At 38.9% G+C, this 14,800-nt stretch overlaps 3 protein-coding genes across 3 annotated transcripts; 2 read left to right on the forward strand and 1 right to left on the reverse strand.

Moving 5' to 3' along the window:
• Positions 1–121: 121 nt before the first annotated feature.
• LOC104762360 (BAG family molecular chaperone regulator 2-like) lies at positions 122–1,940 on the reverse strand. Its single transcript, XM_010485634.3, has 4 exons — positions 1,453–1,940; positions 1,092–1,348; positions 810–956; positions 122–625 (listed from the first exon to the last, which is right to left on the reverse strand). Exons 1-4 carry the CDS (start codon positions 1,637–1,639, stop codon positions 344–346), a joined length of 873 nt encoding a protein of 290 aa, XP_010483936.1. The 5' UTR covers positions 1,640–1,940; the 3' UTR covers positions 122–343.
• A 1,306-nt stretch (positions 1,941–3,246) lies between these two features.
• Positions 3,247–7,656, forward strand: LOC104762361 (putative transcriptional regulator SLK2). The gene is made up of 10 exons (XM_010485639.3): positions 3,247–3,639; positions 3,978–4,977; positions 5,075–5,206; positions 5,317–5,365; positions 5,467–5,681; positions 5,765–5,833; positions 5,920–6,020; positions 6,215–6,308; positions 6,418–6,487; positions 6,594–7,656. Exons 2-10 carry the CDS (start codon positions 4,057–4,059, stop codon positions 7,394–7,396), a joined length of 2,454 nt encoding a protein of 817 aa, XP_010483941.2. The 5' UTR covers positions 3,247–3,639; positions 3,978–4,056; the 3' UTR covers positions 7,397–7,656.
• A 5,623-nt stretch (positions 7,657–13,279) lies between these two features.
• On the forward strand, positions 13,280–14,168 carry LOC104762362 (tapetum-specific protein A9-like). The gene is made up of 2 exons (XM_010485640.3): positions 13,280–13,580; positions 13,925–14,168. Exons 1-2 carry the CDS (start codon positions 13,319–13,321, stop codon positions 13,936–13,938), a joined length of 276 nt encoding a protein of 91 aa, XP_010483942.1. The 5' UTR covers positions 13,280–13,318; the 3' UTR covers positions 13,939–14,168.
• The last annotated feature ends 632 nt before the right edge of the window (positions 14,169–14,800 follow it).

A 14,800-nucleotide genomic window follows, 5' to 3' on the forward strand; every position in this document is an offset into this window, starting at 1 on the left:
GGGTGTGGCAATTCATAAGCTCATTATTGTTCAACACTTGTTTTAATGTTCAACACTTGTTTAAATGTATGCGATTCCATATTACCAATAATAAGGATGAGTTTAACGAAAATCATGTAGATACAGAAAACATATATATATATACACGATAATGATAAACATCAGTGTTCGTTGAAGCTCTCTTGATATAAAGCATAAGCAACATACGACAACAAAATTAGATAATGTAACCGAAAAGACTAATCACAACTAGACACACAAAAAAACGAGAGTCACATATGTTACAAGAAATCTGGGAGCAAAATATTTAATATGTAAAGTATAGTGTATCTATATATGTATCTTAATTGAATTTATGATTTGGTTGAACCGGTTTAACTGTTTGTGCCGTGGCCGCAGAAGTAGAATGGGAATCAAAGGTTTCCCATCTCGTAGTTATGATCACCGAAGGACTTGATGAGGAGGCTATCGGTTTCCTTGGCACTTGCTCATCAAATGTCAGCAAACCCTGTTTCTTGTATTGCGGTTGTGTTTGTGGTTTTGGCTGCATTTGCGGTTGCGGTTGTGTCGAGTTTTTGATCTTCAACAAGTCGAGTACCTCAACATACTTCTGTAATCTTTCCTCCTTCCAACATTTTCAAATCCAATCATTAGAAAACAGTGTTTTCAAAACACATTAGACTATATATATTTATAGAATGGTTCCGAAAATATTAATAAGAGTTATGTCATTCCATAGAATTTCTAAGTTTGATTAGTAACACGAAATCATTATTAACTACAAAGAAAAGATCTTAAAGTTAAAGTACCTGTATCTTCTTCTTCAATTTAAAGTCTCCATCTCCTGAGATAGAATCGAGTTTAACCAGTTGATTCATCAACATGTCCATCAAATTCTCCAGATTCTTCTCTTCAACGTTTCCTCCTTTACCAATCACTGTATCAAACGCCGACAGCTAAAATCCAAAAATAAAATAAAATAAAATCAAAAACAAATAGTATATTATAAACTTCAATTTACGAGACCAAACAAGAAAGTGTTAATTAATTGATCGGAGAATTAGGAATTTATAAAAAAATCGTTGTTATACTTGGCCGGCGAGTTTTTGGACTTGGAAGGTAATGTCGGAGAATGCTCTAGTAGATTTGTCATGGAGTGAGATTTTCCTCAACTCGAGGAGACGTTTCTCCTGAGAAATCGGATCATCTTTGAGAACAAGTTTGGAACGATCTTTAACACCGGAAAGATCAAGAAACATCTTTGGATCTCTTTCTTTGTCTTTGTATATGATCTTCATGTCTTGATGATGCACTCCTGTCGCACCAGACAATTTCTTCTTTAACTCCCCTAACCATTTATAATCGAACAAGAACAACAAAAAAAAACAATCAAATTCAGAAGAAGAAAAAAACAGAGCATATGAGATAGTAATAAATTGTATAATTTGTTACCAAAACTAGATTGAGAGTTGATACTGATCTCGTGGTGAACCGACCCGTATTTGACCCGAACCCGAATAACACGTGACACGTTGGAGCTTTGATCCGTTCGTTTCTGTACAACCATTCCTCCAGGTCGGAGCTCTAAATCACCGTCGCCGGAAGTCTTCCCCGTTGTTCCAATTTGAATTTTCATCATTTTTTAAAAAGTTTTTTTGGGGTGGTTTAATCTTCTGATCAAAAATAGTGAAAAAGAGAAGAGAGAAATGATGAGATGAACTTGACGTCTGAACACGATCAAGAAGAAGAATAAAGAAACGTCTCTCAACTAAACAAATATACATTTGTTTTTTAATAAATTAATATTTCCGTTTCTACACAGAACCCGTGTACGAAGTAGAACATAGAAGAAGTAGAAAAGATCAAAGAATCATTAAAAACAAAAAAAAAAAAAGAAGAAAGAGTGACAGCTAATGTCATTGTTGTTATGTCTCATTATCAGTCAGTCATAACAGAGACACATAATTATATAAAAATATTTACTACTATGTTGTATCCCCCCCCCCCCCCCCCCCCCCCACAATATTTATTTCTCATGATAAATAATGACGATATTTATATCCCCTACATTTATCATCTCTGATCTCTGTTCTGTTATTATAAGTCTTGTTCTACATTTATAAGTTACAAGTAATCTATTGAATACAGGAACTTGCGTTACACGTCATCGCTTTTAACCCGACAAAATACTCTGCAAACTGTAATTAATCTCTCTCTTGCGCAGATCCAAATTGTCTCGAATTACCGTCGGTGTGGTGTGTCTTCTTGCTAAATTTTGGACCTGATAACATACAGACCACACGAAAGCTTTCTTTAATCCTTTCTTGAAACAAGTTAGTGGTTTAGACAGACAGAGACACGGTTGGGTTTTGACATCAAAAGACTGTCCCAGAACAGAGCTTTCCACTGTTGGAGAACAGAGTTTTTTTTGTAAACTATTTATTTCTGGTATTTTATTAATGGGTCTAATAATGGGTACAGAGTTTAATAAATGGGCCTAATAATGGGTATAGAGTTTAATAAATGGGCCTGTTGCAAATTGGAAAGCTAGGGCTTATGTTTTTTTTTTTTTTATCTAATTCAAGTTACAATATTTTGTTCTGTTTCGCAAGATTCTTTATCTTCTGTTCTGTAGGTGAAGTACTCGCAAGAACCTAATCTAGGGCTTATGCTTTTAGTTTGGTAAGGTGTGTGATTGACAAAAGCCTAATTTAGATTTTTGGGCTAAGATTATGGTTGGTGAAACCACTTAACAATCTTGATATATGGGTCTTAACTCCGAAAAAATACTCTGCCATCTTTAGTCAAAGAAAAAATTATATTTAAACTCAATAATCATTCTTTGTTAAAATATATAAAAACTTTTAAACATTAATATTTTTTATTTTTTATGAGAGAGAGGGAGTATTATTGTGTTGGTGGAATTGTCAAAGTGAGTAATATTGGGGTCAATAAGTAATCATGCAAAACAAAAGGGGATATTTGTCGTAGCCCACTCATTTACAGCTGCAATCATTGGTACAGTTATTTACCCAAAAATAATAAAAATAAAACAAATTAGTACTCCCTCGTCAATCAACTTCAATCTACACGCGTCGCACACGATCAGCACTCTCAATCGGACGATCCAAAAATACAGTTAACTTTATCGGTATAGGGTCACGATTACGCCACGCTATCAGAACGTCTAAAGCTTAACCAATCGATCAAACGATACTTGTTTCGATGAATCCGACACGTGTCGGTATTGACTAAAGGGTAATAAAAAGCACTTGCGAGAAACCCACAAGGCGATGGTCACCGGCTCGTCCGGTCAGATTTAGTTCATTACGATTTCAACTAGGTTTATTAACAACATTAGGCGCGTCAAGTGCATTGTTCCTCCAGCTCTCTCCAGGATTTTTTTTTTCCATTTATATTCTAACTTAAAAGAAAAAAAAAGGATTTATTTATCGTAGCTTTTTAATCTTTATATATATATTACAAAGCTTAAAACTTTTTTTTTTTGTTTTCTCTATTTTACTTTATTAATTCTCTTCCTCGTCTTTGGTTTCGATTCAGTTGGGGTTTTTTTGTTTCTGCTAGTTGTGGTTTCAGCTTTTGTTCTATGTTGATCGAAGCTTCACTTCACAGTTCTTGGTATGTTGGTCTCTTCTGTGGTCTTCTGAATTATTATAATTTTTTATTTTTCCTTTTGTAATTTATATAGTTTTATGTTGCTTTTAAAGTATCCAATTTCAAGATTTTTAAGGGATGAAATCTATTATTTTTGTTGTGGGATTTGGTTAGTTTCTCGGTTAATTATGTAAAGTAACGAACTTTAGAAAAAAAAAAATTAGGGTTTTGATTTTGGGGGTTACAGATGTCAGTTCAATGTTAGAGGAGTACCAGATTCGAGTTTAGGTTTCGATAGAAGACAATGTTATTGATCTGATTTATATAAGTGGTGAAATATGTATTTTTGTTTGTCCTTGTAGGTATCCGCAGTAAAAAGGTGGGACATTTGTTGTCGCATTGGGGAAGAAGAAACACTTGGCTTTTGAGACCCTACCTTTAATGGCTTCTTCAGCCTCTGGGATTTTCTTTCAAGGAGATGATGAATCCCAAAGTTTCATCAACTCTCACTTGACTTCCTCCTATGGGAATTCGTCTAACTCTGTACTTGGATGTGGTGGACCTACTGGTGGCTATCACAATCTCAGTATGGTTTCTGGGGATATTCACAATCCGGTTATGATGAGTGTTTCTACCCCTGGTCCAAGCGCTGGAGCTAGTTCCATGGTGACTGATGCTAATTCAGGGCTTTCTGGAGGTGGTCCTCATTTGCAGCGTAGTGCTAGCATCAATAACGAGTCCTATATGCGTTTGCCTGCGTCTCCAATGTCCTTCTCTTCAAACAATATCAGCATCTCTGGGTCATCAGTTGTTGATGGGTCTACTGTGGTACAAAGACATGATCCAAGTGTTCAGCTTGGTGGCTCCAGTGCTACATCGCTGCCTACATCACAAACTAATCAAATCCCGCTTTCGATGGCTCGGCGTGCTTCTGAATCCTTCTTTCAAGACCCAAACAACTTGAGCCAAGCACGGAAAAAGCCTAGGTTGGATTCAAAGCAGGATGATGCTCTGCAGCAGCAGATTTTGCGTCAATGGCTTCAGAGACAGGATATGTTGCAGCAGCAGCAACAACAACAACAACAAGGCCAAAACCCGCAGTTCCAACTTTTGCTTCAGCAACAAAAGCTGAGGCAACAGCAACAATATCTCCAGTCCCTTCCACCATTGCAACGGGTTCAGCTGCAGCAACAGCAACAAGTGCAGCAACAACAACAGTTGCAGCAGCAGCATCAACAGCAGCAGCAACAGTTGCAGCAAGGAATGCAACTGCAGTTAACCAATGGGCCAAGATCTTATGAAAATAGCGTCTGCGCTCGAAGATTGATGCAGTACTTATATCATCAGCGACAAAGGCCTTCTGTGAGTGTGCTCATAATCTTCAGAATTATTTGTTTTATGTGTATTCTAGAAAAAAAGCTCTTGACAGATACCAGTCGTGTCATTACTGATTTTGTAGGAGAGCAGTATTGTTTATTGGAGGAAATTTGTCACGGAGTATTTTTCTCCTCGCGCAAAGAAAAGATGGTGTCTTTCTCATTATGATAATGTGGGGCATAGCGCACTTGGCGTTTCTCCTCAGGCAGCCACGGTTTGTCTCCTCTCTTTCTCTTGATCATTTGAGCTTATCATATGCTTGTCTTACGGTGGAGTTGCACATAGGTTACTTATTCCTGTTGTTTGTATATTTGCTATTTGTAGGATGAATGGCAGTGTGATCTTTGTGGTTCTAAATCAGGAAGAGGATTTGGTAAGTTCTAGTTTACCCTGATGAAGAAGATGAAAAAATCAAAAATGTTTATGGTAGCAAAACATCTTCTCTTAGTAAGTTTTTTCTTATGAATTATGCAGAAGCAACTTTTGATGTCCTGCCAAGGCTTAACGAAATCAAATTTGCAAGTGGTGTCCTTGACGAGCTTCTTTATCTGGGCGTACCATCTGAACGCAGATATGGTTCTGGAATTATGGTGTTAGAGTACGGGAAAGCAGTTCAGGAGAGTGTGTATGAACAGATCCGTGTTGTTCGCGAAGGCCATCTTCGGATTATATTCTCCCAAGAGCTGAAGGTTTAAAGAGCTTTTGTTTTCTAAGTACGTTCAATCATTTATGTATTAGAGTGGTTTAGTTTATCATTTTGCTTTTTTTCCAGATTCTCTCATGGGAGTTCTGTACTCGCCGACATGAAGAGCTACTTCCTCGTCGCCTAGTAGCTCCACAGGTAACATTAATGATTCGTACAACCTTTGTAGCTTTGAAATACCTGGTCCTGAGACTTTGGAATGTCTGTTTCCTTGGGTCGTGCAGGTGAACCAGCTACTTCAGGTTGCAGAGAAATGTCAGAGCACAATTGATCAAAGTGGATCAGATGGGATTCATCAGCAGGATTTGCAAGCGAATAGCAATATGTGAGTCGATGAGTCTTGTCAATTTTAACCTTTCTTTCATCTCTATTTCTTTCAGTCAGTTCAATTTCACTATTTCTTGCATTTTCTTGAGTAATGAGGTAAAAAAAATCTTCTTGCACTGACGCAAAGAAGATAAAAGCTAATTTCGCTTGATAGTACAATATTATATGCTGATGCTAAGTCTTTTGTTCCAGGGTCATGGCTGCTGGACGTCAACTAGCAAAAAGCTTGGAGTCACATTCACTCAATGACTTAGGCTTCTCCAAACGATATGTTCGGTGTTTGCAGGTATCTCTATGCTTACTTTCTTAAGTCAGTAATTTCCTAATTTCTCTACACTTTCTCATTGCTTGTCTCCTTTTTTTATGTTTAACTCTTTGTCTTCTTTTTTTAACAGATTTCTGAGGTTGTCAGCAGCATGAAAGATATGATTGACTTCTGCCGTGACCAAAAAGTGGGTCCAATCGGTAAGTTGATACAGAAACCTTAGAGTTTCCCTGAGATTCATCAAAACGCATTTGTGTTCTATTTCTTTGTGCTTATAGAAAGCTTGCTGCCTTTTTACATCTGCAGAGGCTTTGAAGAGCTATCCATATCGAATGAAGGCTGGTAAATCGCAGATGCAGGAGATGGAGCAACTAGCAACTGCTGCTCGAGGACTTCCACCTGATAGGAACAGTCTCAACAAACTGATGGCCTTACGAAATTCCGGGATTAACATACCGATGAACAGTATGACCGGTCAAGGTGCTCTTCCTGGCTCTGCACAAGCCGCTGCCTTTGCGCTTACCAATTACCAGACCATGCTCATGAAACAAAACCATCTGAATTCAGACCAAAACAACACCACGATCCAACAAGAGCCATCAAGAAACCGGAGTGCATCCCCGAGCTATCAAGGAACTAGTCCTTTGTTGCCTGGTTTTGTGCATAGCCCATCTATAAGCGGTGTTTCTTCCCATCTGTCTCCTCAGCGGCAAATGCCAAGCTCCAGTTATAATAATAGCTCAACCCAGCAATACCACCAACAACCACCTTCCTGTAGTAGTGGTAACCAAACATTGGAACAACAAATGATTCACCAAATATGGCAACAGATGGCAAACAGCAATGGAGGCTCCGGTCAACAACAACAACAGCAGTCACTATCTGGTCAGAACATGATGAATTGCAATGCCAACATGGGAAGAAACAGAACAGATTATGTTCCTACAGTGGAAACACCAAGCACCTCCAACAGATTCAGAGGTATTAAGGGGTTAGAGCAGGGCCAAAACCAGGACGGTATGGTCACTAATACATCTCTCAACTTTGCGAATAACGGGTTCTTTAGCAATGAGGTTGATGAAAACATGGGATATTCTTGGAAGGCATGAGAGGTCTTTTGAGATTTGATAGTTAGTTGCGATGTTGTCTTTGTAAAGAACTGAGTTAAAGACTAACTTTCTTAGGTATATGAATCTCATGAGGGGGTTTCATTGTTAACGTGTCTACGGTGTTGTTGTTCTTTCTTCTTCTTAGATTAAGCTTCTCTTTTCGTAAGAGGTTTTTCTGGAAAGTGTTACTAATTCTGGAAAAGAAGACTGTTATTTAAGAATTCATCGCTTTATCAATCAATATGTGCTTTTTTCGTCTATATGAGCTTTTTATTTAAAAGCTGATAGGTACAATTACAAACCAAGCTAAACACTGATGTCTTTAGTTTAACACTTTGGATCTCTGATTACGATTACATCAATATATTCAAACCTCCAAATCAGCTGAAAGGTTCAGTATTTATTACTGGCTGGGTAAGGTCAATTCCATTTTACAGATGCTGTAAACTCTAGCTATATGTAGTAGCATAGAGCCATAGACTATAGAGAGCAATAAAGAGACTCGATAACGAAATTTGAAAAGTAAACATTAAGTATATTATATGACTCGAACCCATTAAAGTGTTGGCGCGAATCTGTTTGAAGTAGTCTAAGCATCTCTGTGTTTGAATAATTAGACGTGCTCAGTCACAGTCAAAGACCGATTGTTACGGTCAAGTTTGTTGCACTTCTTCCACTTTCCAATGTCCGTAGTTGTAGGAGCAGAGTCTCCACGTTTTTCATCTTTCTGTTATGTATAAGGCTATTTAAAGCCTAGTAGAACTAATGAATAAACACAGTTCTCGCATCCAAGTCTGAAAGAGCATTTGATCATTACAAATTGGTATCAGAGCTCTGTTGGACTTTTGAGAACCTAAAAGAAACCGCAGTTTCTAGAGAGAGAAAACACAGAGAGAAACAAAGATGAGTGATGATAAGATGAAGCTGCCACAGTTCGACGGGCACTGGGACCATTGGAGTGAAGTCATGGAGAATTTCCTCAGAGCGAAAGGATTGTGGAGCTCGATCGAGATCGGGCTCGAGGAACCGGTAATCACAAACCATTGATAGGGTAACGATTGAGCAGATACGGGACATGAGGTCCTCCAAAATCATTTGGGAGTCCATGAAGAAGAAGTTCGGAGGAAACGAACGAGTGAAGAAGTCTCTACTGCAGAAACTGAGAAGAGACTTTGAGATATTGGAGATGATGGAGTCAGAAAAGGTGGAAGAGTACTTCAAGCGTGTTCTTGCAATCACCAACCAGATGAGAAGCAATGGAGAAGACTTACCTGAATCAAAGGTGGTGGAGAAGGTCCTTCGCACTCTCAGTGAAAAGTTCATGTACATGGTCGTATCCATAGAGGAGTCTAAGGACATTGAGACCATCACGTTAGATGAACTACAAAGCTCGTTGGTGGTGCATGAGCAGAAATTCAAAAGATCAGATCAAGATGACACCCAAGCATTGAAGGTGACATATGGAAGAGGAGCGGGGACCAGAGGAAGAGGCAGAGGACGTGGCAGGGGCAGAATGCCTCTAGATAAAAGCATTATCGAATGCTACAAGTGTCACAAGCTCGGACATTTCAAACATGAATGTCCCAGGTGGAATGAAGAAGCCAACTATGCCAACTTTGAGGAGAAAGAGGAGATGTTGCTGATGGCTTACATCGAAGAAACACCTCAAGTTAAGTTGCAAGATGCAGAAAAGCTTCTCATGACACACACGGAGAAGGAAGGAGACTTGAGAAAGAGAGCATGGTTCCTTGAGTCTGGTTGCTCAAATCACATGAGTGGTGATCAAAGTCTGTTTTCATCGATGAATGAAGACTTCAAGCATTCTGTCAAGCTGGGGAATGACAAACGCATGGAGGTAGTTGGGAAGGGAAGCGTCAAGCTGATCCTGAATGATGCTGCATACACTATAAGTGATGTGTACTATGTACCAGAACTTAGAAACAATCTACTAAGCCTCGGTCAACTTCAAGAGAAGGGTCTAACCATCATCATACGGAGGGGAGAATGCAAAATCTATCATGATGAAAGAGGCTTAATAGCAGAAAGCAAGATGAGCAGAAACAGAATGTTCATGATCCTGGATCAAGGCAATGGAGCAAACCAACAACACTGCCTACAAGCCACATCAGAGGAGATGGGGAAGCTGTGGCACGAACGTTATGGACACCTAAGCCATCACGGAATGAAGACACTGCAGAGCAATAACATGGTACGTGGTTTACCAAGTTTTGAAATGCAAACATTCACCTGTTCAGATTGCCTGGTGGGAAAACAGTCAAGAAACCCTATCCCAAAGACAAGCACGTGGAGAGCTAAAGGAGTGTTGGAGTTGATACACTCAGACATATGTGGTCCAATAAGCCCGATGTCATCTAGTGGAAAGAGATATATCTTGTGCTTCATAGATGACTACAGCAGGAAGGCATGGGTGTACTTCTTAAAGGAGCTGAAGCATTCGTTCAGTTCAAAGTGTTTAAACAAAAAGTGGAGACAGAAACCGGTAGGAGCATCAAATGCTTAAGAACTTACCGGGGAGGGGAATACACATCACATGAGTTCACCGATTACTGCAAGAAGGAAGGAATCAGAAGGCAACTCACAACCGCTTATACCCCACAGCAAAACGGCGTTGCAGAGAGGAAGAACCGGACAGTAATGAACATGGTCAGGTCCATGATGACGTCTCACAAGGTACCAAAAATCCTCTGGGCTGAAGCAGTGAATTGGACTTTCTATGTCCTAAACAGATGTCCCACTCATGCTGTAAAGGCTGTAACACCACAAGAAGCTTGGAGTGGTGTGAAACCGAGTGTAGGACATTTCCGTGTGTGGGGATGTGTATCTCACATGCATGTTTCTGATGAGAAACGAGGCAAACTAAATGATAAGAGCATCGCCTGCACCCTACTTGGTGTCTCAGAGGAATCAAAGGGATACCGACTGTATGTTCCAAACACAAAGAAGGTCGTTGTCAGCAGAGATGTAGTGTTTGAAGAGTCAAAGCACTGGAACTGGGAAGGAGACAACAACCACATCGATGCAGAGCTAACCTGGAATGATGACGACATGATATGGGAAGAAAGTGGTGATGAAAATGACGAAGAGGGGTCAGAGAATGCAACACAAGAGCCTGCTGCAGATCCGGAAGAAGTTCAAAACGATCAACCTGTCCAAGCTAGGGAGGGACGTGTATCCAGACCGCCACGTTATCTCGATGATTATGTTACGGGAGACGAAGTCGAAGATGAGGAGCTGATAAACATGGTTGTGGTGAATTCAACTGATCCGACAACCTTTGAAGAAGCAGAGAAAAGTCAGAAATGGAGAGAAGCTATGAATGCAGAGATAGACTCCATTGAGAAGAACAAGACGTGGGAGCTCTCACAACTACCAAAAGGTGTGAAGAGTATTGGAGTTAAATGGCTTTACAAAACCAAACTAAACGAGCAAGGAGAGGTGAGCAAGTACAAGGCTCGTTTAGTGGCAAAGGGCTATTCTCAGGAACACGGGATTGATTACACAGAGGTGTATGCTCCGGTTGCTAGAATGGACACTATCAGAACCATCATCTCCACAGCTGCTCAGAGAGGTTGGAAAATTTTTCAGTTAGATGTAAAATCAGCCTTCTTACATGGTGTTCTAGAAGAAGAGGTCTATGTGCAGCAGCCAAAAGGATATGAAGTAGAAGGTGAAGAGGACAAGGTTTACAAGCTTCACAAAGCCTTGTATGGGTTAAAACAGGCACCTAGAGCCTGGTTTAGCCGAGTTGAAGAATACTTCTCAAATGAGGGATTCGAGAAGTCTCCAAATGAAGAAACCCTGTTCCGCAAGATCAACAAACACGGTAACATTCTGATTGTTAGTGTTTATGTCGATGACTTAATCTATACTGGTGATAATAAAGTCATGATGAAGGAGTTTAAGTTATCTATGTAGGAGGAGTTCAACATGTCTGATCTTAGGAAGATGAGATACTTCTTGGGAATTGAGGTGTTCCAAACTCCACAAGGGATTCACATCTCACAAGCTAAGTATGCTTTGGAAGTCCTAAGACGCTTTGAAATGGAGAATAGCAGAGCTGTACGCAGTCCAATAGTGCCAGGAAGCAAATTCGACATGGATAAAGCTGGTGAACGAGTTGATGAAACTCTCTACAAGCAGATCATCGGAAGTCTGATGTATCTCAACACAACGAGACCAGACCTGCAGTTTGCAGTAAGCTTGCTAAGCCGCTACATGTCTGAACCTACGACTCTGCATTTACAAGGAGCTAAGAGGGTCTTGAGGTACGTAAGAGGAACTGTGAATTTTGGGATTTGGTACAAAGGAGGAGGAGCAGGAGAGTTATCAGTTTACACTGATAGTGACTTTGCGGGAGATATCAACAGTAGAAAGAGCACCTCTGGGTATGCATTTTTGATGGACAACGCAGCAGTGGCATGGTTGTCCAAGAAGCAGCCGATCGTAACTCTTTCTACTACAGAAGCAGAGTATGTTGCAGCATCCGTGTGTGCCAGTCAAGTCATATGGTTCAAGAGAATCTTGGAAGAATTGGGTCATGAAGCTGAGGAGAGCACTGCAATTATGTGCGATAACACATCAACAATCAAGCTCTCGAAAAACCCTGTTTTTCATGGGAGGTGTAAACACATTGGAGTAAGGTTTCACTTCCTACGAGACTTAGTTAAGGATGGTGTGATACATTTGGTGCATTGCGGATCACAGGAGCAGGTTGCAGACATTTTTACCAAGCCGTTGAACCAGGAGACATTTGAAAGGTTGAGGAGCAAGCTTGGAGTCTGTTCAGTCACGGATAAGCTAAGCTAAGTTTCACTGAGCTTAGTTTAGGGAGGGTTTGTTGGCGCGAGTCTGTTTGAAGTAGTCTAAGCATCTCTGTGTTTGAATAATTAGACGTGCTCAGTCACAGTCAAAGACCGATTGTTACGGTCAAGTTTGTTGCACTTCTTCCACTTTCCAATGTCCGTAGTTGTAGGAGCAGAGTCTCCACGTTTTTCATCTTTCTGTTATGTATAAGGCTATTTAAAGCCTAGTAGAACTAATGAATAAACACAGTTCTCGCATCCAAGTCTGAAAGAGCATTTGATCATTACAGTAGTTAGATGATATATATTGTTCTCAATAAATAAGTAAATGACTTTTTCTGCATACTACTAAACAGAACACTGATCTTTGGAGCCGTAGAGGATTACAAGCTTTATGATTTAAGTATGCGTAAGCATTGAGCAAGGCAAAACTTTGTTACTTTTATCTCCGAGCATAAGCGGTATATCATTCATCGTAGGTAACACTTGGCCACTGTCCCTAAACATCAGCTTCTGTTTTCAAGTCGAATGATAACATTATTATAGGCTGGATATATGTAGTCTGCTAATTCTGACTCTGAAATAGTGAAATTGTGATGAAATATCTCTATGCATTTTTAAAAAAATATAGTATGCAAGGTTTAATTAAAAATTATACAAAAAAAAAAAAAAAAAACTTGAAAAACATATACTTTTCATTTTCCATATACCAACCATCCTACTAAATCCACCCCACAATATAGAAGAGACTCAAGCTAATTAATCAACTCTTTGTATAGATACTATAGTTATTTCTATAAGATAACTGAGTACATGTATAAATGCACTCAGCGTGAATTTAATTTATGAAAAAAAAATACAAACTAAAAATGGAACAGTTATGATATTCATTAATTTAGTTTTTTTTCGCATGTTAATCTTATGAACCAACCAGACCATGTGGCCAAACGTCTCCGCGCATCTTTATCTAATTAATATCTCAAGTCTCAAAATATATACACTCGTAACATTATATAAATATTCATATATTGCTGTGAGGTCCTAATTAAATCATATAGATAGAACTACATCAGATATACATATAGAAACAAACTTATCTATGGCATCGTTAAAGTATTTGGCAGCCGTTCTCAGTGTCCTTTTTCTAGCCATGGCTGCTATACTGATGGTTCAAGCCCAAGAATGTGGCAACGATCTAGGAAATGTGCAGGTGTGTGCCGCCATGGTGCTGCCGGGTTCAGGCAGACCGAATTCAGAATGTTGCGCCGCACTTCAATCAACTAACAGAGATTGTCTATGCAACGCTCTCCGCGCAGCCACCTCTCTTCCTGCGCTTTGTAACCTTCCTCCAGTGGATTGCGGTACTGATTTATTCACTTTTAACCGATAAGTTTGGAAAATTTGGTTCGTTCCAAGATGAGCATGAACAGAACAAATCTCATACATAGTTGAGTTTGGATACGCGCGGTAGCTTTGTACCAACATCTATACGATTTTATAAAATGATACAATAAAAAATTGTTGGGCTAAAAAAATTAGCCACATTTTAAAAAGTAGATTAAGTAGGATTGAACCTCATATATCAACTCTAGGCTGACTCTAGCTAACTCGACTAGTGTTCTTTTATGATGTATAGTAGGACTCGTATTTCATAACTCTTTCTGAGTTTTTCTTTTTTTTTCTTCTTTTGGTTTGTGTTGTGCAGGTATAAGTGCTTAGTTTAGCTACGAATCAATTCTCTGAAATGATCGAGGGAAATGGGAAAAATAAAGAATAATGAGAAATATTCTATTTTTATGTCTTTTTTTCTCGCTTCTGCCTTTTTTTTCTTTCGATACTTGTAATAAAGTTCTGATAAGTTTTGCTTGGAAATTTATGTACTAGTGTAATAAGGCTTTGCTAATTATGAGGATAAAACTTTCCTGTACGAAAATAAATGCTTTTAATCATGTACGAAAGTCTAGTTATCGGAAATAAATACTCCTAGATTAGTTGTAGGTTGTTTAATATATGCATGGAAAAATCATGCAAGTTGTTTTGTTGGTCAAGCTAAAAAGTGGAGTATGTGTGTTTAAGAAGCTAGAAAGTCTACAAATACCTGACCCCTAGTTGCTGATTGCTGAATAAGACTTGAGGATAGTATATTTATTGGGGGCTTCTAGTCTAGACGATCGTTATCATGTACATCACAGCTATTTGTATTTTCGAATATTCCCTATTATTTGCCTTTTCATATAGACTTACTGAGTTACTTCTAAACTGCATCCTCATAATGAGTAGAAAATAAACGACAACGAATAATAAGTGACTTGGAAGGAATTATAAAGCTTTCAAATTGGGTTAAAAATTTATGGGTAACATATCTTTAGTGTTGCAATAAAGAGTATTAACCCTTTCATTGTTATGGAAACTGTTAAAATTAGTTATTGAAGTACAAGACTTCGGATTATATGCCACCACAATAAACAACATATGTAACATTATGTGGTCTGGATACAAGATAAACCACCTATCCAGTATCATCCACACAACAACAACAACAACAACAACAAAAAATCTGATTTAAAAAAAAAATATATTC

This window comes from Camelina sativa, chromosome 18 (assembly GCF_030686135.1).
Source record: "Camelina sativa cultivar CO46 ecotype springtype chromosome 18, ASM3068613v1".
NCBI lineage: Eukaryota > Viridiplantae > Streptophyta > Magnoliopsida > Brassicales > Brassicaceae > Camelina > Camelina sativa.

What these genes read in the sequence shown, in the direction of transcription:
- LOC104762361 (XM_010485639.3), top strand. Translation starts at nt 4,057, where the DNA reads ATGGCTTCTTCAGCCTCTGGGATTTTCTTTCAAGGAGATGATGAATCC. An exon ending in TAAATCAGGAAGAGGATTTG is followed by an intron (nt 5,366 to 5,466) that starts GTAAGTTCTAGT and finishes TGAATTATGCAG; the next exon opens with AAGCAACTTTTGATGTCCTG. An exon ending in GATATGTTCGGTGTTTGCAG is followed by an intron (nt 6,309 to 6,417) that starts GTATCTCTATGC and finishes TTTTTTTAACAG; the next exon opens with ATTTCTGAGGTTGTCAGCAG.
- LOC104762362 (XM_010485640.3), top strand. Translation starts at nt 13,319, where the DNA reads ATGGCATCGTTAAAGTATTTGGCAGCCGTTCTCAGTGTCCTTTTTCTA.
- LOC104762360 (XM_010485634.3), bottom strand. Translation starts at nt 1,639, where the DNA reads ATGATGAAAATTCAAATTGGAACAACGGGGAAGACTTCCGGCGACGGT. An exon ending in TCCAAAAACTCGCCGGCCAA is followed by an intron (nt 957 to 1,091) that starts GTATAACAACGA and finishes TTTGGATTTTAG; the next exon opens with CTGTCGGCGTTTGATACAGT. An exon ending in AATTGAAGAAGAAGATACAG is followed by an intron (nt 626 to 809) that starts GTACTTTAACTT and finishes AAATGTTGGAAG; the next exon opens with GAGGAAAGATTACAGAAGTA.